The sequence below is a fragment of the Drosophila simulans genome, chromosome 2R, assembly GCF_016746395.2.
Source record: "Drosophila simulans strain w501 chromosome 2R, Prin_Dsim_3.1, whole genome shotgun sequence".
Taxonomy (NCBI): domain Eukaryota; kingdom Metazoa; phylum Arthropoda; class Insecta; order Diptera; family Drosophilidae; genus Drosophila; species Drosophila simulans.
In genome coordinates this window covers 17,947,075-17,969,783 of record NC_052521.2, presented here as the reverse complement: position 1 = coordinate 17,969,783, position 22,709 = coordinate 17,947,075, and the positions used below count along the sequence as shown (strand labels likewise).

The 22,709-nt window shown below is 44.2% G+C and overlaps 6 protein-coding genes across 6 annotated transcripts; 5 read left to right on the top strand and 1 right to left on the bottom strand.

Moving 5' to 3' along the window:
- Positions 1-10,996: 10,996 nt before the first annotated feature.
- LOC6735441 (atrophin-1) lies at positions 10,997-11,770 on the bottom strand. The gene has a single exon (XM_002082345.4). It carries the CDS (start codon positions 11,764-11,766, stop codon positions 11,020-11,022), a length of 747 nt encoding a protein of 248 aa, XP_002082381.2. The 5' UTR covers positions 11,767-11,770; the 3' UTR covers positions 10,997-11,019.
- A 768-nt stretch (positions 11,771-12,538) lies between these two features.
- On the top strand, positions 12,539-13,186 carry LOC6735440. Its single transcript, XM_016181482.3, has 2 exons — positions 12,539-13,109; positions 13,166-13,186. Exons 1-2 carry the CDS (start codon positions 12,588-12,590, stop codon positions 13,184-13,186), a joined length of 543 nt encoding a protein of 180 aa, XP_016028746.1. The 5' UTR covers positions 12,539-12,587.
- Positions 13,187-13,480: 294 nt separating this feature from the next.
- Positions 13,481-14,249, top strand: LOC27208280. The gene has a single exon (XM_016183869.3). It carries the CDS (start codon positions 13,629-13,631, stop codon positions 14,184-14,186), a length of 558 nt encoding a protein of 185 aa, XP_016028745.1. The 5' UTR covers positions 13,481-13,628; the 3' UTR covers positions 14,187-14,249.
- A 137-nt stretch (positions 14,250-14,386) lies between these two features.
- On the top strand, positions 14,387-15,157 carry LOC27208064. The gene has a single exon (XM_016183692.3). The coding sequence runs from the start codon at positions 14,534-14,536 to the stop codon at positions 15,155-15,157; it is 624 nt and encodes a 207-aa protein (XP_016028744.1). The 5' UTR covers positions 14,387-14,533.
- Positions 15,158-15,314: 157 nt separating this feature from the next.
- Positions 15,315-16,494, top strand: LOC6735439 (cell wall protein DAN4). The gene has a single exon (XM_039291669.2). It carries the CDS (start codon positions 15,530-15,532, stop codon positions 16,421-16,423), a length of 894 nt encoding a protein of 297 aa, XP_039147603.1. The 5' UTR covers positions 15,315-15,529; the 3' UTR covers positions 16,424-16,494.
- Positions 16,495-17,271: 777 nt separating this feature from the next.
- On the top strand, positions 17,272-22,389 carry LOC27208195 (serine-rich adhesin for platelets). The gene has a single exon (XM_039292908.2). The coding sequence runs from the start codon at positions 17,272-17,274 to the stop codon at positions 22,201-22,203; it is 4,932 nt and encodes a 1,643-aa protein (XP_039148842.2). The 3' UTR covers positions 22,204-22,389.
- The last annotated feature ends 320 nt before the right edge of the window (positions 22,390-22,709 follow it).

Here is a 22,709-nt window from a genome sequence, read left to right as displayed (position 1 = left end):
TTCGGGCAACTGTTCTTGCATAACAATGGAACAAGAGAATTCCGACGAACTATTTCACTGGCCGGGTTTCTTGGAATAGAAACCGCCATTGTTCGGAATTCCGGAAATCGGACCTGTTCAAACCACCGAATTTCCGGCGGCTAAACCCCGAGTGCATCGACATTGGTTCAGACCAATTATTTTGCATTCGTAATTAGAAGTTGGTGGCAATGGTAGTTTATCAGGCAGGCGAAAGTTTGCGCCGGCGAAATACTAAAGTTATTTGAAACATGGAAATTAAATGATTGTTAACTTGTGCGTGGCGTTCGCCGGCATTTTATGCTCTCTTAAATTTTGCATTAGTGCCACCCGAAACTTTTCCCGTTTTTCCGAAATGGCGGAGTGGGGAGTGGGGCGCCTTTTGCGGCGGCCTTGTGTGTGGGTGGAGTGGGCTGGTGGTAGCTGCAAAGTTCATGTTGCAGTTGCAGTTGCACAGAGTTGCCGTTGCTTCAGCGAAATTGAATCAAAGTGTTTGTGTTGCGTCTCGTGAGCAAACAGGCCACAGAGATTGAGCGACTCTAATGACACGGCCACGCCCACGCGCCATAAATGGTGGGCGGTGCCTGTGTCTGTGTGCGCGTATGTGTGTCTGTTATTGCCTTGGTGTGTTAACAGTTTTACAAGCATGTCGCAAACAGCTTCTTACAAGCAAGTCAAGTGGAGTTGTAAACTTGGGCTTCCCCCTCGATATTTACTCGAGGGGTTCTATGAACCAGGGTTGTACTACTAGACTTTGCCAGGGGGGTGTTGATAAGAATTGTTAATAAAAGGCATAAATTCAAGCAACTACCAAGGAAGCTGATGATAGGCATTTAACATTAATTTTTTTTATTAAACAAGCACTTTGAAATGCTCGTATATGTCGTACATCCTTTTGGAACTTCACTAACTTTACGACCAAATGTGAAGCATTGCATTGTGTGGCCCATCATTATCGCCTCAATTGTACTTCACTGACATTAAAATGTACTCGTGCCCTCTCCACAAAACGTTGTTTTTCGGAACGTTAAATTTACAATGTAATTACAGCAGAAAAGCTGCACATACATAAATAATACCGAATACGATCTGCAAACGATGTTGTCAATTAAAGCAAACTGGGTTCAATGCGTTGTTTATACGGGAGTGGAGTCTCTATAGCTGCGGAGCAACATTCGAGCCCATGGTGGGGGTAGCTCTTAGCGAATCTGCACTGTATTATCCCCTTAATAGGCCCCTTTGTGTGGGGGCATTAAAGCAAATGCGAAACAATTGCCACATCGACACTCGATGGCGCTCATTTGCGGTCGTCCTGCGACTCGTTCTGCACTTTTCTCCGTTCCGTTTATTGCCATCAATTATTTATACATACAATTATTCTTCTACCTTTGCTGGTGGGAACTCGTGTCCTGTTGCCTGTTGCCAGTTGCCAGTTGCCTGCTGCCAATGATCCTTAATCGTACTGGAGAGCGGAGTGCAATTGCCAGCCCTTTTTGTGTGCCCCATTTCTTTTTTTTTTTGGCCTTCCTTTTGCAAATGGCTCTCTTGGCCTGGTCCAATTAATTGTGACTGGGTGACTGGCTGTAAGCCAAGTGCTCGCTGCACCTTACAGCTGACTCATAAATCAAACTTGATTAATCGGGGTCAAAGCACGAAGAAAATGCCCCCGCGAAGAAAATCGGTTCCGTCTATTAATTATTGGTTGCGCGAAGATTACGCATACGCCGTGTTGCTTTTGTTTGTAAATACCTTGAGTATTTCGCTCTGGGCCATTCGATTTTAATCATCTGCAAAATCAGCTTAAATGTATGAACATGTGTGCAAATGCGTGTGCTTTTCCGCACTTTTGTCGCCTCAAGAGAGTGAAATACACACACACTCGCACGCAATCTCTGAAAATATTCACCTTTTTTAAGATTGTTTTTCTCGCTAGCGGTTGCCACGTGCTTTCCTCACTTGTTTTTATGGGTTTTCCCAACATTTTCTCGTTTCTTTGTATGGGGTATTTTTAGAGATTGCAGGGATATCGTTTTTGTGTTTGCTTTCTGATCTTTACTGCACATGTCCATGTTTTGCCCTCTTACACTTAAAGTGGTCTTGGCTTAAGCTGGTCAGTCCACAGAATTAGAAAAAAATAATGTTAAAACACGTGGTATTTCCACTGTCGTGTCTCGAAATCAAGCTAATTTCGTTTCTTTTCTTTATTTGCGAGTTTTCTTTCTTGGCTTTTTGCTGCATTTGGCTTAATTGGAAACGAACCTAATTTTGTCGGTTCATTTAAATTTTCAACTTTGATGACGGGCACACATGTGTGAGGCATTAGTCTGTAGGCGATGGAAAAAAATCACACTCAGTTTATTCCGAAAAATTAATAGAAACAATTTTGGCCAACAAATTCCAGTGATTGTTTTTAGCTTTTCCGGCCGGAAAGTATGAACAGCTGGGCCGGAAACGAGAAGAAAAAAAAGAATTTTCAACTTTCGAGGCGAGCAATGAGCCCTGCGCGGCGATTCGCTAACCAATATAGAAGAGGAATCTACGACTTTTTGTTTTGCTCATACATTTTGCTTTTGCATTTCATTTTGCGATCTGGCATCTAATGATATGGAAATAATTATTGATTGTATTGCCCACACACACACACACACAGAAAGAGCTTCAAGTTGCGCGCAAATATATGTGTATATATATTGGATATGTATAATGTATTATATTCTCCATTGGAGCTTAATAGATGTTGGCGCCTTCGTGCGTACATTTCAGTTATCCTTAAACTTTTCCCTGCTGCCAGCACATACACACGTATGTTATATGTGTGTGTGGGCTTGGGTGTGGTAAAAAGCAGAGTCCTGAAAACGGAAAACAAGGCAAAAGCTGTTCGTTTGGATGAATATATATGGCAAGCCATTTGCAAATAAATTGAATGCTCAATTTCAATAATTTTGCATACTTTCTGGCGCAGACAAAGTTGTTTCTAATCCATTTCGACGGGCGTTCGAGGGAGAGAGCGATGCTCTAGCTTTTGCTTATTACAAATCTAGTTGGGTGTGAAATTTGCCAAGTCCTCCGATTCTCATGTGGGTGGTGTTGTCTAAAAATATTCCGGCACGCACATCTGTAAAATGCGCAAAATCATGATTAAAAAACTTTTCCTGCCTCGAAGCAATTAAAGTTTGTTCTTTGGGCCATCAAACTGATTGCATAACTATTGCTACCCAGTTTTAAGGTCACCGTCTAGACGGCACTTCAGTACACAACGAGTTGACTCTGATATTTCTATTCCACTACGCATTTAATGATATTGACAAGTGGATCGAGGGGAGTGGGTTGAACTAGCATCCTTAGGGCGACCTTGGCGTAAGATTTCCCACGCTTTCCCCCGAGAAAACAATCCAATTGAGACCCATACACTGGCATTTAGTGTACATAAAGAAGTGAGTAGGAAGCGGGCTTGTAGTGCACAATTTCCAGTGAATCGTAACGAAATCAAATGAACGAATGAATGAATGGAAGTCGGAAAGGGGAGACGAGACCGGGCTCTGAATGCAGGCTCGAATGTACTGCACATGATTGTAATATTGTAAATTTTATTCGTTATTTTATTTACATAAATTTCCCCCGGGAAATTGCACAAACACATGGACGCTACCCGACTGCATGAATATCCTTGCACACAATGCTGATTCTGGGGAGGCAGGCCTATGAACTCTTTCTCGCTCCATTTCCTTCGTCCTTCCAATACCCATGCCTGAAATATGTGTATATGTGGGGGGGCTCAAGGACGATACCAAATTGCCATGGGTTTTGTGGCCATCAGAATTCCTAGTTAAAACCATTTGAACAGAATGAATAATGCGTTGTTCCAGGGAACGGAAAAATTACAAGCAAAATGCCAGCGTTGTAGAGGCTTTCTTAAACTATATTTTTCGATTTAACTATTGTTACAAATTATAAAAATGATATTTTCAGAATATATTTTCAGCTTGTTGCCGATTTGCTTGGCCGTAAAAATATGTATTTTATTCAGATATCGAATGTACACAGAAATTCCCCTGTAATTTTTACAGATTTTCGCTAAGTGAACTTACACTGTTTTTGGGGAGCCACAACGAGGCCAGAACTTTTAATTTGTAGAGTAACCAGACGCTATATAGATGAAAGTATCTTGAGCGTCCATCTTTCCCTTTGGCTTGTCAGCAAAAAGCTCATATGATTTTCTCGTTTGAATGTTTTTTTGTGCAAATAATTGCCGGGCCACACGAGATGTTTGTTATTTACAATTCACAGTAACTGTGTGTGAGTGTGTGTGTGTGTGAGCCAAACTTACCTCTGGGAAAACCGAAAATACATTTGCTTCTCTGTTTTTCCGACACAGCCCCAGTTACCCACAACTGAATGTCGGCCATGCAGCGTAGATGCAATTAGGGTTAGTTTTCCACTGGCGGTTCTGAAGAATAAAAAGTGGCCCAGTGGGCGGGAAAATTCCGTAGAAGAACGTTTCCTCTGGCAGCGGCTTCCGTTTTGCGCCCGCACGTTTGGAGTGGCAACAAGTGCCACTTGCACTTTGACTGACGCGCCAGCTTCTTGGCCGGCTTGCCTGCTGGTTTGGGCCAGGTCTTCTCCTCTTGGCCCGGCTTGGCAACTGCTAAAAAGTGCGCAAAATTAAGTGCCTGGCTGCTGTCTAAAAGGTGCTTCAACCGCTCGAGTGGCCCAGGAGCTGGAGGAACTGCGCTCATATTTAGCGGCTTTAGACATTTGCAGACTCTGAAAGGCAAACGAGCCAAGCCCTTCCCACCTCTCCATGCCCTCAGCTCGACTGCATCCAACTATGGACTGGATGGCAGGAATTGGGCATAAATGCGGAAATGAAGATATTTGTTATAGCAAATTCGAAACTATTGGTTATCTAGTAATTATTTTTCTGGTTCCAGAACAGCAAAATAAGGTTCTTACTTTTGTATTCAGCTCAATTGTGAATAAAAAACTTTGTCATATAGACTTTGTTTTAAGTGATTTTGAAAGTTTAGTTGAAGTCTAGTTTGAAATTTCGCTGCTTTTCCCCATGGTGCAATGCAGGTGAATCGGTATGAGGACTAGGAAATTGAATTTCGGGCCAGCGCTCGTCGTCCTGCGGGGTCGCCAGTTGCCAGGTGATTAATTGCGTGCAGGGGACAGCTGCTGCGGCCTCCGGCGGGTGTTGCGGAATTCCCGAGGGGGATGCCCCGGGAAAACATGACACACACGTGCCGCGCACGGAAAAATCATTTTTCCACGTATTTTTGGCAGATTTATACGTTTTTCCACAGCAATTACAAGCAAAAACGGCAAACAAGGCAAACAGAACTATAAAATCTTCATAGGCCATCAAATTGTCTAAAAATAAATCTAAATTTCGCGAGATCAATATAAATATATTTTTAGTTATATCAATAAATGACCTACCCCAAATGGTTTTAACAGCAGTGTCCATATGGCTCTTAGCTAACCTACAACGAACTGTGACTTCACTTTTAGTTATTTTAGGGATTGTAAATACACGTAACCCCATAAAAAAGATGCAATAAAGTTTTATTTATTGTTTTTATCCACTTAAAAGTTTATTTTAAGTGTTGTAAAAGTGACTTTTTATGGTTGGATTTTCTAAAATTAAATGTAATCAAACTATTATCAGATTCATTGCCGTTCTTTCCGCTTAAAGGACAATTACGTTTTCAATTAAGCAAGCATTTAATTATTTTCGTTTGCACAAACCGACGAACCCTGCGTTTAGCTTAGGGCATTGTATTTATAAAAACATTTTCAAATGAATTGCCCGACTGTCTGCGCTTGTTTTGTGGCATCACAATGGCCGTGCGGTTCCTGCCACCTCCCGATGCCCCATCCTCCTGCCACAAATGTCGCCGTTGTTGTGCCACCTGTGTCCAGATGCTGCTGGCTTTCGGCCCGATGTCGATTTCTATATTCGGACTAGCAAATTTTTTTTTGCGTATTATTCGCTTAAGGTGGCAGAGGCAGCCGATGTTCGGCTGCCTGATTTATAGTCAATTTGTCTTAAATTATGCATGTGGCAGGTAGCTGAGGGGCGCAGATAATGGCGGAGCGGCGCTGCAGTGGCACTAGGATCTTGGCATTTATCATATTTTATCACTGCCTAAATGCGTGCCATAAATAATTCGTTCAGTTCTTTTCCGCCACTGGTTTAATAGACTGAAGAGCAGTTACCTGTAACGCCGAATGCCGCATAAATTTAAGCCAAAGCCGCACGCTTGGCTCGTAAAACTCGCTAATAATTTGTCAACTGCCGGAGGGGGTGGTGCGTTTGGGGGGTGGGGGTGGTTCATCGGAATTTATAGAGGTGCATTTGCTCTTATTTTGTTTGGCGGTCTTTGCAGCGCCACCCCTTTAAGCCAGCCGATTATCCCGATTACCCAACAGCCCAATTCGCTCAATTAGGTTGCACTTGCAACACGACGCACCATTCTGTGGGCAAAGTGGGCGGGGCAAATGGGAGTGGCGGTCCATGTGACCGTTTATTGGTTGCGGGTACTTTTGTTAAGCATCCTTGCCTCAGAGTAGTGGCAGCAGCGCTGCTGCAACCATTTATTCACTTGGACCCCATACAGTCGTAGTTGCGCAGACCGCTAATTACAATCTCATTGGCAGAGAGCAGAAACTAATTAGCTTGTTTATCGAGTTCGTGTGGCAGCCATCGAAGTTACTCAATATTAATTTTCAGGCTTATCCCATTTATCTGGCCCTCCGATAGCCAATTATTGAATTGTTTTCCTAGCTGGAAATTCTAGCCTCATTTACCGCACATGCTGCCCATTCAGCCGGGGCCCTCAAGTGTGCCATGAAATAATTAAAACTTTGCGGCGGCTAGAAAGTAAAAAGAAAGTGATGAGCATGGAACAATAAAAACTGTTGAGAATTCGGAACGAAACTGAAGAGCAGTTGATTCAGTTGAGAGGTTATTGTGGCCGCACTTGACGTTTTTTTTAACAATCATAATTAAAATTGGTACATTTTTCTTGTAATTACTCTGCTTGATGTAATAGTTTCAGCTGTGTTTTTCTGGTTTCAAATATTTTTAGGTACTCTCAGACAATTAGAATTGAGCTCCAACCGTAGCCAATTCAATTAATTTCCACCATCGAACCCCTGAAATTTGAGCGTAGCCCCAAAACCGTCACCACAAACACTTACACACTTGCAACGTTTTGGGTTTCGGTCGGTTTGGGGCAGATTCGGCTTTAATGGAGAGGTGTGCCCTTGCACATTCTTTTGGTTATGGCCCTCTTCGCGTTGTTGTTGCTGTTTCTCAGTTTTTCAGTTTTTTCGCTTTCCTTTTGACCACCAGCCATTTTACCAATGTGCTGAAAATCAAGCGGTCGAGTCGTAAACATTTTTTTAATTCATTCTCATCCAACACTTGGAGGGAAACCAAGAATGTTGGCCATCAACCACACACAAGCATACAACATCAGGCTCACACCTACACACCTCTACACGCAGAGGGCGAAAGCCATTAAGCAGCTGCAGGAGCACTGTCTACACTCAGAGAAAAATATATTATTATTGATATGTATTTACTTGACTTCAAATGAATGTTTAAGCTACAAAGTCAAACTACAAGTGGCTTGGAACACCTGCTTATGATTTAGCATACAAATTCCAGTATATTTAATAATTGTTACATTTTTTCTTTATGTGTACAAAGGGAGCAGCCGATGGAGCTGGAACTGTGGAGCTGAGCAGCTGAAGTCTGGCCTGGCTGGCGTGTTGAGTGTTTGCGTTTTTCAAATTGTGTGAATTTATTTTTTTGCTGCCTTTGTTTTTATGGCGCTTGAAATTATGCTTATTTCGCCATTTCTGCTTAGCTCTTAAAGAAATTAAAAAAAGAAGCAGCAGGGCCCTAGTGAAAGTGAAGAAGAGGAAAACCACGCGGCATTAAGGACCTTGAGTGTGTCTTTGTGTGCGTGCTGCTAGATGTGTGTGTGTGTGTGAGTGTGCCTTTCGCTTTGGCGCCTTGGCAGCACTTTGGTTTTTGTTTTCGATGCCACGAGTCCAGAGCGAAAACAAAACCCCAAAGCGCTGTGTTTTCTAAAATACTCGATTGTCCTCGCTTAAGGAACACAATTTGGTGTGGAGCTCTCAGGCCAATGGACCTTTAATTTTGCCACCCCCCATCGCCAGGATATTCAACTGATACTTAATTCAGTATTTATCCGAGATGACTTTGATTTCTCGGCCACATTTTGATTACATCGACAGCAACTGGCAGAAATGTATATTCTTGTTGCCATTTGACAGCCAACTGTGGCCGAGCCTGACATTTCGACAGAAAGTTGGACATTCGGACGCAGGAAAGAACGGAGGCTATTTTCAAATTGACAAGAACAGGAAGAGCCATGGGTGAGGAGGGGGAAAAGGAGGAAGGGGAGGGAATTTGCGCCATCGAGGGAATATCAAAAACTCATTACAATCACTTCTGACTCAAATTTAGCTACCAAAAATAGACCTAATGGTCCACAAGGATGGCCAACGTATATAAAATACTGCCTGGGGCAGAAGATGAACACGAAGATTGGGTCAGGGTGGAAAAATTAATTAATGTTCACCTATTCACATTTCGGCATAATTAAAACTTCAATTGCGTTTTATAGCATTGGGCATACCCAAAAAAAAATTGAATTGTACTTGATGAGATTTTCGATCAATCTTCATGTTCGTGATATGCCAGGCATTTATCTATATAAAATATATGTATCCATAAATTGTTTTTCTCTGTCTCATTTGTCTAGGCAATTTGTGTCTATAAAGCGCACAATAAAAATCGACATTAAAAGGCTGCCGTTCGTTCAAATAAATATGGCCTTGTGCTAAACGAATCGTTAACAAAAACTGGAGGCAAAAAAAATCATAGAAAAGCATAAAAAAGCGCCGGGTGAGAGGACGAAATGAAATGCGAAACACTTTTTCAAAATAATTTCACACAATTAAAGTGAAAAGCCATACGCAGACGTCTATTGTCGGGAACAATGGCCAAGATGAGATGAGGGTTGGCTGAAGGAGAGTCGGTCGATTTATTTGTTGAGTGCAAATTATATTTGAAATACAAACGTACATACATTCGTACTTTGGGTTATACAAACAGAGCAAACTGGTGCAGCGGAACAAAACAAGCGGAATTTGTTTCAACTCGCTGGCACTCTTAATATGTTTTATATAAATGTATATACCTTTTTTTTTGCTTTTAGGACCTCCGCTTTGGTGGGCATTTAATTGAAGTACGTTTTGGGGGCTTCCAGGAAGATCAAATTTTTAATAACTGTCTCTAAGAGCATAAAATGCGCCAGTCACGAGTTTTCCATTTGAGCCGAAAAGTTGTCCTAACAATGCGAAACGCCATAAAAATGCTGGCTAAGTAAGCTCCACCGATATGGCTAACTTCATTTGTATTTCCGCCGCTCCAAGTACTTCCGTCGGTTGCCAGGCTCAAACGAGTGGCTCGCAGTCGAGATGGAACTGCCACTTGGCCAAGATACTATGGCCACCAGGGTGCCATGCACATACATCTACATATTTACATTTGAAAGGAGAAACGAGCTCGGAAAACGTATAGTTTATGGGCAGCTGGCTAAGCCTGGCTGGCTGGTTGGCTTATTTATGGAGTCCGGGGCTACGTGTTTTATAGTATTTTATTTGTGCCTGCATATTTCATAAATTACGTGGTAATCTGCGTGTAATTGCCATACCTACGACTCGCCAATAGAAATTCGTAATTACGCTCATTGTTTAAACAATCAGGCACTTCATAACTCTTAATCTTCGATTGGCCAGGATGGATGGATGGCCTCGAGTCATCGCAAACACTCATAATTGTGGGGCACCTTGGGGCCTGGATTGCTCCTCCATCGGAACTCTATCCACAACATATTCGGGCAAACAAATTGCGCTGTTGACCTTCGGCTGGTTAGCTGGGCAAAAGTTTTGCCTTTGACTCAATTGAATCTCACAAAAGGCACAGAGGCACAGACAACAACTGCTTCGGCATATTTATAGGCATTATTTCTGTACTCAAGGATTTCCAGTCAACGATTTTGGCTCGTTAGTGAACTGACTTTGCCGTGGATGCTGTTGTCCCGTTGGCCGCAGATTTATGCCGCTGCCAAAAACTTTTTTAACAACATCCGAAATTTACGATTTTCGGAACACGCAACACTGACTGAGGGCCAAGGAAATGGTTAACTAGTCTGGCCATTCTATCGCCATTTTCTGGATGTTTTGTTTGTCCTCCTCGCCTGGGATCTGTTTTGATTTAGTAATGGCTGGCGGACATTTAATTAGTGTCGCCAGAAAGTCGGCGCACAAGATCCCGATAAATAAGCCGACTATTAGATGACAGACGTCAACGAACAATAGGTTCGAACCTTATCTCTATAATGAGCGCGACCACCTTTAACTGGCAATGAAGTCATCAGGCGGCCTGCTTACGACTTCATCTCACTTTGCTGGCCCACAAAAGTGGGGAATTTGAATGTGTAAAGAGTGTCTCGGGGGAATGGAAAATGTTCATCGACAGCCATAATAAAAGCTTAAACTCAGATCCGTCGTGTGCTGACAATCATGTTAATGAGGCTGTCGCTGTCAATTAGGAACCAATCTCCACGGCACCTGTGGCGACACAAAGCGTTGAACCCACTGACGGCCTAACCATATTTATTGAGATTTTGTATCAATTCGAACAAATCTTGTGGGACCATTCCAAATGAATATGTCTTCAAGATGACAAGTGTGAAATGCCGCGGGGCATGTTAAATCGATGCTCGAAATTTATATGCAATCGAATTTAATAGTGCATTTGGAATGGAAACTCAAGCTAAAAATTGCAATCCCACTAAAAACAAGCTGAGTGTTCGCCAATTGTTTATTCGATTAATAAGTTATAAATAAATAAATATTGAGCTGTTTTTAAATGTTGGTCTAAAGATCTATGGTCTACGTACAGACGAGTCCAATGCCGAAGAACTTCTTGCAGATCTTGGTGGGAGTCTCGATGGATTCATCGGAATCGTTGTTCGGTGGTGGCAGTGGTGGTGGTGGTGGTGGGGGTGGGTAGTATGGGAACGGCGGGTAGTAAGGTGGTGGTGGTGGATAGTGTGGGTGGTTGGGCTTCTTAGTGGTGGTCGTTGTGGTGGTGGTCGTCGTGTGGTGATGATGTCCTCCGTGTCCTCCGTGACCGCCATCATGTCCGCCGTGTCCGCCATCATGTCCGCCGTGTCCGCCGTGTCCACCATGTCCACCATGTCCGGGATATGGATATGGATACGGTGGTGGGGGAGGTGGATAGTAGCCGGGGTAGGGGTACGGCGGAGCCGGGTACGGTGAGTAGTGAGGATAAGGCGGGTAGGGCGGGTACTTGGGTGGGTACGGGTAGTAAGGCCGCTTGGTCGTCTTGGGCTTCTTGGTGGTGGTAGTGGTGGTCTGGGGGAAGGTGACGACCAGGTTGCCCGCACTGCCTTCGCTGCCGAAGAGCTTGCGCCACGTCGACGGATCCGCCTCGGCGTCGTTCTCCTCGACGCTGTTCAGCTCCTGGCTGTTCTCCACCTCCGTGTTCTGCCCAAGATTCTCCTCTAGGGGATTGGCCATGGCCATGGCTCCGAAGAGCGCCAGGCACAGGAAGAGTACCAGTTTGGTGCTCATGGTGAAGAGGGTGTTCGCTTTGAACTGATTGACAGATGGCATCAGCTGCGCTTTTATACTCGTCACATTCGCCAAAAGAAATGCGAAAGGCAACCCCTTAAGTTATTGCCCATAAACATTAACCCAGTTCTCAAACGTTTTCAAATGATATTCTGGTAAAAAGTCCAATCTTTTGCAAAAAAAACGTCTAGTCACCGCGTCTGCCAAGTCAGCATGTAAATTAGTTTGGCTATTTAAATCAGCTCAGAACACGCCCAACAAGTTACTAGCTTTTATTTTTTGAGATCGGCGTTATGGATTAGCTAGCTAACGGTTCAGCATTTTTGTTGCCAAAAAGCCAACTGGCCAGCTGAAAAGTGATTAAATCTATTTTATTTCTCTGTGGCAGATGTTGGAATAAACATCACTAGTGCCGATGAAATCCGCGAAAGATTGTCTAACTCGGAATTCATGGGAGTAAAAACATGTCAAACAGCAATGAACCAAAGAAAGTTGTTTACAACTATAAAGGGGGATACTTTTCAGAAAAAATGTTAACTCATAAATGACTTGGTTGTCAATTGTATAGTTAAACGTTCTCTTCATGAAAAAGGTCACTTACGCAGAGTTCCCCGTATTAACTTAATCTTTAAGGTTGGCGTGCCCAGAATATATGTCTACTAGATACAAGTTGACAACGGGATATATTTCTTGGGCAACCGAATTGACTTCAATTTATAAGCGTTCGACCCTAAACATCGATCCATTAATAACAATTTAGATAAGTGCTGGCCTTTGATTATATAAGAGCTGGCAACCAACAGTGCCTGGCATAATCTAAAAAAGAACTCTGGAACTAAGAAAGCCTAACTAAAAACTCCGTCATGATAGCCACTTTGATTGGTCTTGCTCTGCTGCTCCAAGCTAACACGATTGCAGGACAGGATTACCAAGTCTTTGGATCACCTGGCGTACAAGTAATATACCCGTCCTCGTCGCAGGTTCAGGTCCTGGGCGGAAGACATTTCTTTCGCAACGGATTGCGAAGGAATCTCACGATCAATGCGAACGCAACTAGCCAAAATTTTCAACTTATTAGTAACTTGAGCAACGGCAATTCAGGCAACACTCCACTTCGGAATTTCTTAAGGTCCTTGTTTAACCGCCAGCCAAATATCCAGTATGTGAACCTGAATTCCAGAGCCTTTAACGACGTCTCCCAGGAGCCGCAATACTGGAATCCATATCGGTCCTTTGCAAGTCCAGTAGTTTTGACGCGCACACGAGTTAAGACTGTAAGACAAGGTGTTCCACGCCGGATTTTGGTACGGAATCTGATGTCCACCAAATCTCAGACGACCAATGTGCAATCCTTTAGGATTCCCATTTTTGAGAACGAATGGCAGGTAAGCAAGAATTGTAACTATTCAATTAAATTGGTTTTAAATTCAATTTCTTTTAGTATGACCCGACATATGTATGATAATGAGTGAACAATTGGGGAACCACACCTGACTTTTCCGGACTAAAATATCAATAAAATTAAATTTTTGAAATGATGAATATTCACGTTTTACTCTGTTTTGATTTGAATGTGATGAAAATATTTTGGCAGAGGCCACGACTCGGTTATAATTATGTAAAATTAATGCCTTTTCTTGATTTGATACCTTTGATCCGAGACGATTAGGGATAGATAAGTTAGGCCATCGCTCTGTGGCGGCTTAGCACGTTTATAAGTTATGCTTTCCATTAGCCAAGTCTATAAAAATTTAAATCGTGGGTTGAACCCATGTTCTCGGCTCAAAGTTTTGAGCTTCAGTCCATATGATGACCCCGTGAAAGATTTATAAAACTACGGAACCCAAAGGCGTTAGCATCAGTTCTGTAAAAGCCGAGCTGAGCCGTGTAGTCTTTTTAAGACAATGTCGATTAAAATAGTCGGCCTACTTTTTATGTTAGCCGGTCAGTCCTTGGGAGAACTCGTGCGTATAGATCTTAAAGATTTGGGATTTCAGATCTCAGGAAGCGGTCTAAACTCTCGTCCCAAATCGATCAGCAGCAATCATAAGAACAAGACTCTATCGGAATACAATGTATATCTGAACGAGTATTACAGCAGTCAATGGCAGCAGTTCTATCTGGCTCAAGCGGCCTACAATCAATATTATGGACTTTACACAGTTTATAGTCCCTACGAAAGCTACGGACCATATGTGATATATGATCCCTATAAGACACCTGGTCACCATGGTCACCGTGGACACCGCCATCGCCCTAAACCAACGAAGCTTCCAACACAGTCATATCCATTCCTACAACCCCTACTGCGACGACTACGGCAATTTCTACCAATTAAAGTGCGATTTGTACCTCGAAAGAAAAGCAAACCAAGTCGCCGGCGACGCAAGCCACAACTAAGACATCTCCAACCATATCCACTGCAATTACAAAAGCCAATTAAGTACGCGGCTAAAAATTAAGTACACTTATTTAATTCTTTATTAAAACTGACAAACGAACTTAGATTTCGTGTATATTTCTTTAGATTTAGAAGGGAAAAAAAACATATACTAACTTTGATTTCCACCTGTCGCAAACACATATTTGCCGCTAATTCAGCTAAAATTAGCCGAGAGTAAACAAATAAAAATAAGATAAACAACACAAAGAAAATAAAGAAAACTTAGAGAGACGCGATCGATTTCTCTGATCACCAACTTATTAATGAACCTAAATTAGCATTTTAATATCTTGCGGTGCAGACATTTGCTAAATATGCAAGCCCAATGCGCAGACAAACTTAGTTTAAAGTCGACCGCGTTTCGATATGAAACTGATCGGATTTCTACTGTGTTCAGTGGTCGCGGCCAGTCAACTGGCAAATGCAAGTGATGTGAACTCGGGGCAGGAGCAGATTCGAACAGCAATACCCTGGCTATATCTACTGGCGCTATCGGCATCCCAGCCACAGATACCCATCCTGAGGCCCCAAGATGAGACACCGGCTATCACGAACAGTGCGAACATGAAAGAGCCTCAGGCCGATGAGATCGTGAGTTCTGATCAAACCAACAACGAGGTACGAGAGCAGTTTCTGCAAGGAATCCTTCTGGGCTTGCAGCAGCCAGGATCTCCCACAATTTCGCCCGCCGTTCTGTCAGACTTCATTGCCCAGGCCACTACTACCACTCGAAAGCCGGCTGTAGAAAAAGATGCCGATGGAGCTGAGAACGATGAAGATGTTGACTATATAGACTTTAAGAATGGATCGCGCATCAAGTACGATTTGGATGATGTCGAGCAGCCGGTTAACAAAATTCTGCAGCGGACTACCAAACGTCCGGCTGCAAATCCGCCGCAAAGCACTGGCCTCTATTATAGAACTCCAACTAGATACGTTTACTATAGACCTATATATAGGCCTACGCCCTATTATTATCGAGCTAGCTAGCCTACTATTATTATCAATAAAGAAACTAATAATCAAGAAGTTTCGCAAAAAAGCGTTGTTTTGCAGTTGGTTCGTTAAGTAGAACACTGCTCTTTATGAGAGCTCATTAGTCTACTAAGTTATGTGAAATAAGCTTTCAGTTCACTTCTGTGATTTCGCTAGCCAAAACAATAAAAATTCAAATGAACGCTTTGGCTCTCCACCAAGCCCAGATCGCATTTTGATCTGATGCTCGTGTTTTAGTCCGGTCCTATGTAGGTCTCAGACCCAATTCAATTTATGACACCCGACCAACTGTATAAAACTCTTCGCATCATGGAGCCAACACATTAGTTCTGAACTAACCGGAGCACCGTAGAAACTCTCTTCATAATGTTGTTTAAGGCCATAGGATTGGTCTTGCTGCTGACTGGCCAGGCCTGGGGTCAGTCCTTCAGTTTTCCCGTCTACACCGTGGGAAGCATAGTCTCGGCCCTAACAGGAGGAGGCGGTGGTGGTGGTGGCGGCGGTGGCGGAGGTGGTGGCTCACGTCCTGGCTCCTCAAGCAACAGCAATGCTCAAGCGGAATACGAGGCTTACCTGAATGAGTATTACAGCAGCCAGTGGCAGCAGTACTACGAGGCTCAGGCGGCTTACAACGCGTATTTGTATAGCCTTTACTTAGCCAGCTTAAATAATAACAATAATAACCAAGTGACCTCGACGACTGCCGCTCCAATCACTACATTGCCTACGCCTACGACTTCCACCGCCATTCCTACGTCCACGGGAACTCCAACTACGTCCACCGCCATTCCTACCTCTACGGGATCTCCTACGACGTCGACCGCCATTCCCACATCTACAGGATCACCAACCACTTCGACCGCTGTAGCCACCCAATCCACAACCACTGCATCTCCAACCACCTCCACAGCAGTGGCTACTTCGCCAGGATCCGATACCACCTCGACCGCCGTGGCCACTCAACCCACAACAACGGTATCTCCGACCACTTCCACTGCTGTGGCACCCGCAAACACGGACACCACTTCCACGGCGGTACAGAATGCGCGGATTCAAACCACTCCTCTGCCTTATCGCTATGTGCCCAGCTCTCTGGTAAACCCCTACGATCTGCACCGCATCAGTTCCAATCAGATCTACGTCCGTGGCTCCGCAGTGGCATCAGCTGATGCGCAGTCCGAGCCTGTATATATTCCATATCAGAATATTTACCGCAGGGCTCAGCCATCTCCTTACTTCGGGTACGAGGGAAAGAAATAGAGAAGCAACTTTAGTGTATTTCAGACGACAACCAACATTTAATTTATTCAATAAAGTCAAAACAAAATCATGCGAAGAACTAATGGGCTTTCTTTTGTTATATAATTGATTCAAGAGTCCGCGAAACTAGAACCACAACAATAAATGCGGGTAAAAGGTAATTATAAGAACTAATTAGCATTTGCACCACCGAAGGCGTCGCCCGTCAGCTTAGAAGTTTTGTTGAGCATAGACACGATCTTACGAAACCTAAAAAAATGTACAATTTATGAAGCTAATTTTATCCATTCTTTTGTTTGCGTATAGTGTCATTTCAATTTTACGACATCTGTCCTCTGTATAAAACACCAGGTTCTTAGTCGCTACCATTTCAGTTCTAGGCCAGACGGAGTGCCCGCTAAACCCAGCTCGGAATGATATTAAATACCACCAGCTTTTTGCTTATTCTTGTCTGTCAGGCATGGGGCCAATCAATAAAGATAAGGATACCAGTGTGGGATGCTTCCACAATATTTTCGAGGCTGACTGGAATCGGAATAAATTCAGGAAACACTAATAATCAAAATCCATCAAACCAGCCGAATAACAATCAACAGAATGTCGAATACAACGATTATCTAAATGACTATTATAATAATTATTGGGCCAGTGCATACCAAAACGTTCCTAATTATGACCCTTATGGGTATTACAGCCCGTACGGACCTTTCGGATACCAGACTGTAACGACACCGACAGTCACACAAACAACAACTCCGATGGTTCCAACGACAACAGCGGTTATTTCAACAACTGAAACGCCGATTTGTGCAGTCTTTCCTAATCTTCCAGCGTGTCAATCATCAACCATGCCTACTAGCACTACATCCGATTCGACGACGTCATCCACACCTATGCCCACGTCCACCACAACAACCGAAAAGATAACAACATCCACATCGACCACCACAACTACATCAACGGAGTCGTCGACAACATCCACGGCAATTCCGACTTCCACAACAAGCGAGAGCACTTCAACCGCGATCCCAACATCCTCGACATCGGACTCTACGACAACGTCCACCACAAGCTCATCAACGGAGTCGTCGACAACATCCACGGCAATTCCGACTTCCACAACAAGCGATAGCACTTCAACTGCGATCCCAACATCCTCGACATCGGACTCTACGACGACGTCCACCACAAGCTCATCAACGGAGTCGTCGACAACATCCACGGCAATTCCGACTTCCACAACAAGCGATAGCACTTCAACTGCGATCCCAACATCCTCGACATCGGACTCTACGACGACGTCCACCACAAGCTCATCAACGGAGTCGTCGACAACATCCACGGCAATTCCGACTTCCACAACAAGCGATAGCACTTCAACTGCGATCCCAACATCCTCGACATCGGACTCTACGACGACGTCCACCACAAGCTCATCAACGGAGTCGTCGACAACATCCACGGCAATTCCGACTTCCACAACAAGCGATAGCACTTCAACTGCGATCCCAACATCCTCGACATCGGACTCTACGACGACGTCCACCACAAGCTCATCAACGGAGTCGTCGACAACATCCACGGCAATTCCGACTTCCACAACAAGCGATAGCACTTCAACTGCGATCCCAACATCCTCGACATCGGACTCTACGACGACGTCCACCACAAGCTCATCAACGGAGTCGTCGACAACATCCACGGCAATTCCGACTTCCACAACAAGCGATAGCACTTCAACTGCGATCCCAACATCCTCGACATCGGACTCTACGACGACCTCCACCACAAGCTCATCAACGGAGTCGTCGACAACATCCACGGCAATTCCGACTTCCACAACAAGCGATAGCACTTCAACCGCGATCCCAACATCCTCGACATCGGACTCTACGACAACGTCTAGCACTAGTTCATCAACGGAGCCAACGACAACATCCACGGCAATTCCGACTACCACAACAAGAGAAAGCACTTCAACATCAACCGCGATCCCAACATCCTCCACATCGGACTCTACGACAACGTCCACCACAAGCTCATCAACGGAGTCGTCGACAACATCCACGGCAATTCCGACTTCCACAACAAGCGATAGCACTTCAACCGCGATCCCAACATCTTCGACATCGGAATCTACGACTACGTCCACTTCAAGTCCATCAGATTCAACGACAACATCCACTGAAAGTTCGACGATAACAACAACAGAAAGTACTTCAACATCCACCGCTATCCCAACATCCTCAACATCGGACTCTACGACTACGTCCACTACAAGTCCATCAGATTCTACGACCACTTCCACTGCAAGTTCGACGTCCACAACAACCGAAAGTACTTCAACTACCTCAACAACAACCGAAAGTAGTACAACATCCACGGCGATCCCAACATCCTCAACATCAGACTCAACGACTACGTCCACTGCAAGTCCATCAGATTCTACGACAACATCTACTGAAAGTTCGACGTCCACAACAACCGAAAGTACTTCAACTTCCTCAACAACAACTGAAAGTAGTACAACATCCACGGCGATCCCAACATCCTCAACATCAGACTCTACGACTACGTCCACTGCAAGTCCATCAGATTCAACGACAACATCTACTGAAAGTTCGACGTCCACAACAACCGAAAGTAGTACAACATCCACGGCGATCCCAACGTCCTCCACATCGGACTCTACTACTACGTCCACTGCAAGTCCATCAGATTCTACGACGACTTCCACTGAAAGTTCGACGTCAACAACAACCGAAAGTAGTACAACATCCACCGCGATCCCAACGTCCTCCACATCGGACTCTACTACTACGTCCACTGCAAGTCCATCAGATTCTACGACAACATCTACTGAAAGTTCGACGTCCACAACAACCGAAAGTACTTCAACTTCCTCAACAACAACCGAAAGTAGTACAACATCCACGGCGATCCCAACATCCTCAACATCAGACTCTACGACTACGTCCACTGCAAGTCCATCAGATTCAACGACAACATCTACTGAAAGTTCGACGTCCACAACAACCGAAAGTAGTACAACATCCACGGCGATCCCAACGTCCTCCACATCGGACTCTACTACTACGTCCACTGCAAGTCCATCAGATTCTACGACGACTTCCACTGAAAGTTCGACGTCAACAACAACCGAAAGTAGTACAACATCCACCGCGATCCCAACGTCCTCCACATCGGACTCTACTACTACGTCCACTGCAAGTCCATCAGATTCTACGACAACATCTACTGAAAGTTCGACGTCCACAACAACCGAAAGTACTTCAACTTCCTCAACAACAACCGAAAGTAGTACAACATCCACGGCGATCCCAACATCCTCAACATCAGACTCTACGACTACGTCCACTGCAAGTCCATCAGATTCAACGACAACATCTACTGAAAGTTCGACGTCCACAACAACCGAAAGTAGTACAACATCCACGGCGATCCCAACGTCCTCCACATCGGACTCTACTACTACGTCCACTGCAAGTCCATCAGATTCTACGACGACTTCCACTGAAAGTTCGACGTCCACAACAACCGAAAGTACTTCAACTCCCTCAACAACAACCGAAAGTAGTACAACATCCACGGCGATCCCAACATCCTCCACATCGGACTCTACGACTACGTCCACTGCAAGTCCATCAGATTCTACGACGACTTCCACTGAAAGTTCGACGTCCACAACAACCGAAAGTTCTTCAACTTCCTCACCAACAACCGAAAGTAGTACAACCTCCACGGCGATCCCAACATCCTCAACATCAGACTCTACGACTACGTCCACTGCAAGTCCATCAGATTCAACGACAACATCTACTGATAGTTCGACGTCAACAACATCCGAAAGTAGTACAACCTCCACGGCGATCCCAACATCCTCAACATCAGACTCTACGACTACGTCCACTTCAAGTCCATCAGATTCAACGACAACATCCACTGAAAGTTCGACGTCAACAACAACCGAAAGTAGTACAACATCCACCGCTATCCCAACATCCTCAACGTCGGACTCTACGACTACGTCCACTGCAAGTCCATCAGATTCTACGACAACATCTACTGAAAGTTCGACGTCCACAACAACCGAAAGTTCTTCAACTTCCTCAACAACAACCGAAAGTAGTACAACATCCACGGCGATCCCAACATCCTCAACATCAGACTCTACGACTACGTCCACTTCAAGTCCATCAGATTCAACGACAACATCCACTGAAAGTTCGACGTCAACAACAACCGAAAGTAGTACAACATCCACCGCTATCCCAACATCCTCAACGTCGGACTCTACGACTACGTCCACTGCAAGTCCATCAGATTCTACGACGACTTCCACTGAAAGTTCGACGTCCACAACAACCGAAAGTTCTTCAACTTCCTCAACAACAACCGAAAGTAGTACAACCTCCACGGCGATCCCAACATCCTCAACATCAGACTCTACGACTACGTCCACTGCAAGTCCATCAGATTCAACGACAACATCTACTGAAAGTTCGACGTCAACAACATCCGAAAGTAGTACAACCTCCACGGCGATCCCAACATCCTCAACATCGGACTCTACGACTACGTCCACTCCAAGTCCATCAGATTCTACGACAACATCTACTGAAAGTTCGACGTCAACAACAACCGAAAGTAGTACAACCTCCACGGCGATCCCAACATCCTCAACATCAGACTCTACGACTACGTCCACTGCAAGTCCATCAGATTCAACGACAACATCTACTGAAAGTTCGACGTCAACAACATCCGAAAGTAGTACAACCTCCACGGCGATCCCAACATCCTCAACATCGGACTCTACGACTACGTCCACTGCAAGTCCATCAGATTCAACGACAACATCTACTGAAAGTTCGACGTCAACAACATCCGAAAGTAGTACAACCTCCACGGCGATCCCAACATCCTCAACATCGGACTCTACGACTACGTCCACTGCAAGTCCATCAGATTCTACGACAACATCTACTGAAAGTTCGACGTCAACAACATCCGAAAGTAGTACAACCTCCACGGCGATCCCAACATCCTCAACATCGGACTCTACGACTACGTCCACTGCAAGTCCATCAGATTCTACGACAACATCTACTGAAAGTTCGACGTCAACAACAACCGAAAGTAGTACAACCTCCACGGCGATCCCAACATCCTCAACATCGGACTCTACGACTACGTCCACTGCAAGTCCATCAGATTCTACGACAACATCTACTGAAAGTTCGACGTCCACAACAACCGATAGCGGTACAACATCCACCGCGATCCCAACGTCCTCCACATCGGACTCTACGACTACGTCCACTGCAAGTCCATCAGATTCAGCGACAACTTCCACAGCAATTCCGACGTCTACAACAACTGGAAGTATAACGACATCTACAGCTATTTCACAAACAACAGACACAGATTCAATTTGCAATGATTACCCGCTGCTTCCTAACTGTCAATCTGGAAAGGCAGTGAACCTTAAAAAAATTGAATCGAATATGTTTGAAACGAACCCAGAAGGAACTTTATTTAAGCCCCAGCAGAAACTCACAATAACGTCGATGCCCCAGTCCGTAACTTCTCTGTGCCACTTTTATCCGCGTCTATGCTTGAAACCGGAAGAGGCGCAATTTGTTCGCCTGGCTGATGAATATGGAAAACCCTTATTGTTGATTTCGTCAGTCGAGGGACGATCCGCCTACTCTCAAAAGCTTCCTGCTTTGTGGCGCGCTATAAGGAGAACCCATTAGAATAAGTAAAATTTTTAATTAATCGCGGATTTAATTTGCTTTGTTTTACAAAACATGAACGAAAATTCGTATAATGCAAATAATGTGAGAGAGGTAGTTCATATCATTTACTGTATGGTAGCCATATATGAAAATGTGTACATTGGCAGTTAAAATATCAGGGAATATAAATTAAACACATGTAATTCTAAATCGTTTTTAAATTTGAGATCGAGTCAAGGCTATTTAACTGCTATTTAAGAGTTTGTGATGCATCTTGACTGTCTCTAGGATTGTTTTGGAAAAACAAAAAAGGGGCTCTAACATGGAAAGTGACCAATAAAGAACGCAGATCTGTTGATTCCATTCACTGACTCACAGAAAACTTACTGGATTTTCAATTGTTTAATCTTTTAAAACTCTTGGGTCGTCTATAGCTCCAGGGCACAATCAGTGGTTTATTATCTATATGTCTATAAAAACGAATTTTCAGCTTGGTTGCAGGTTTAGTTTGGATCTAGGCATTA

Coding starts and splice junctions, on each gene's coding strand:
- LOC6735441 (XM_002082345.4), bottom strand. CDS start 11,766: ATGCCATCTGTCAATCAGTTCAAAGCGAACACCCTCTTCACCATGAGC.
- LOC6735440 (XM_016181482.3), top strand. CDS start 12,588: ATGATAGCCACTTTGATTGGTCTTGCTCTGCTGCTCCAAGCTAACACG. Junction 13,110..13,165: donor TTTTTGAGAACGAATGGCAG/GTAAGCAAGAAT, acceptor AATTTCTTTTAG/TATGACCCGACATATGTATG.
- LOC27208280 (XM_016183869.3), top strand. CDS start 13,629: ATGTCGATTAAAATAGTCGGCCTACTTTTTATGTTAGCCGGTCAGTCC.
- LOC27208064 (XM_016183692.3), top strand. CDS start 14,534: ATGAAACTGATCGGATTTCTACTGTGTTCAGTGGTCGCGGCCAGTCAA.
- LOC6735439 (XM_039291669.2), top strand. CDS start 15,530: ATGTTGTTTAAGGCCATAGGATTGGTCTTGCTGCTGACTGGCCAGGCC.
- LOC27208195 (XM_039292908.2), top strand. CDS start 17,272: ATGCCTACTAGCACTACATCCGATTCGACGACGTCATCCACACCTATG.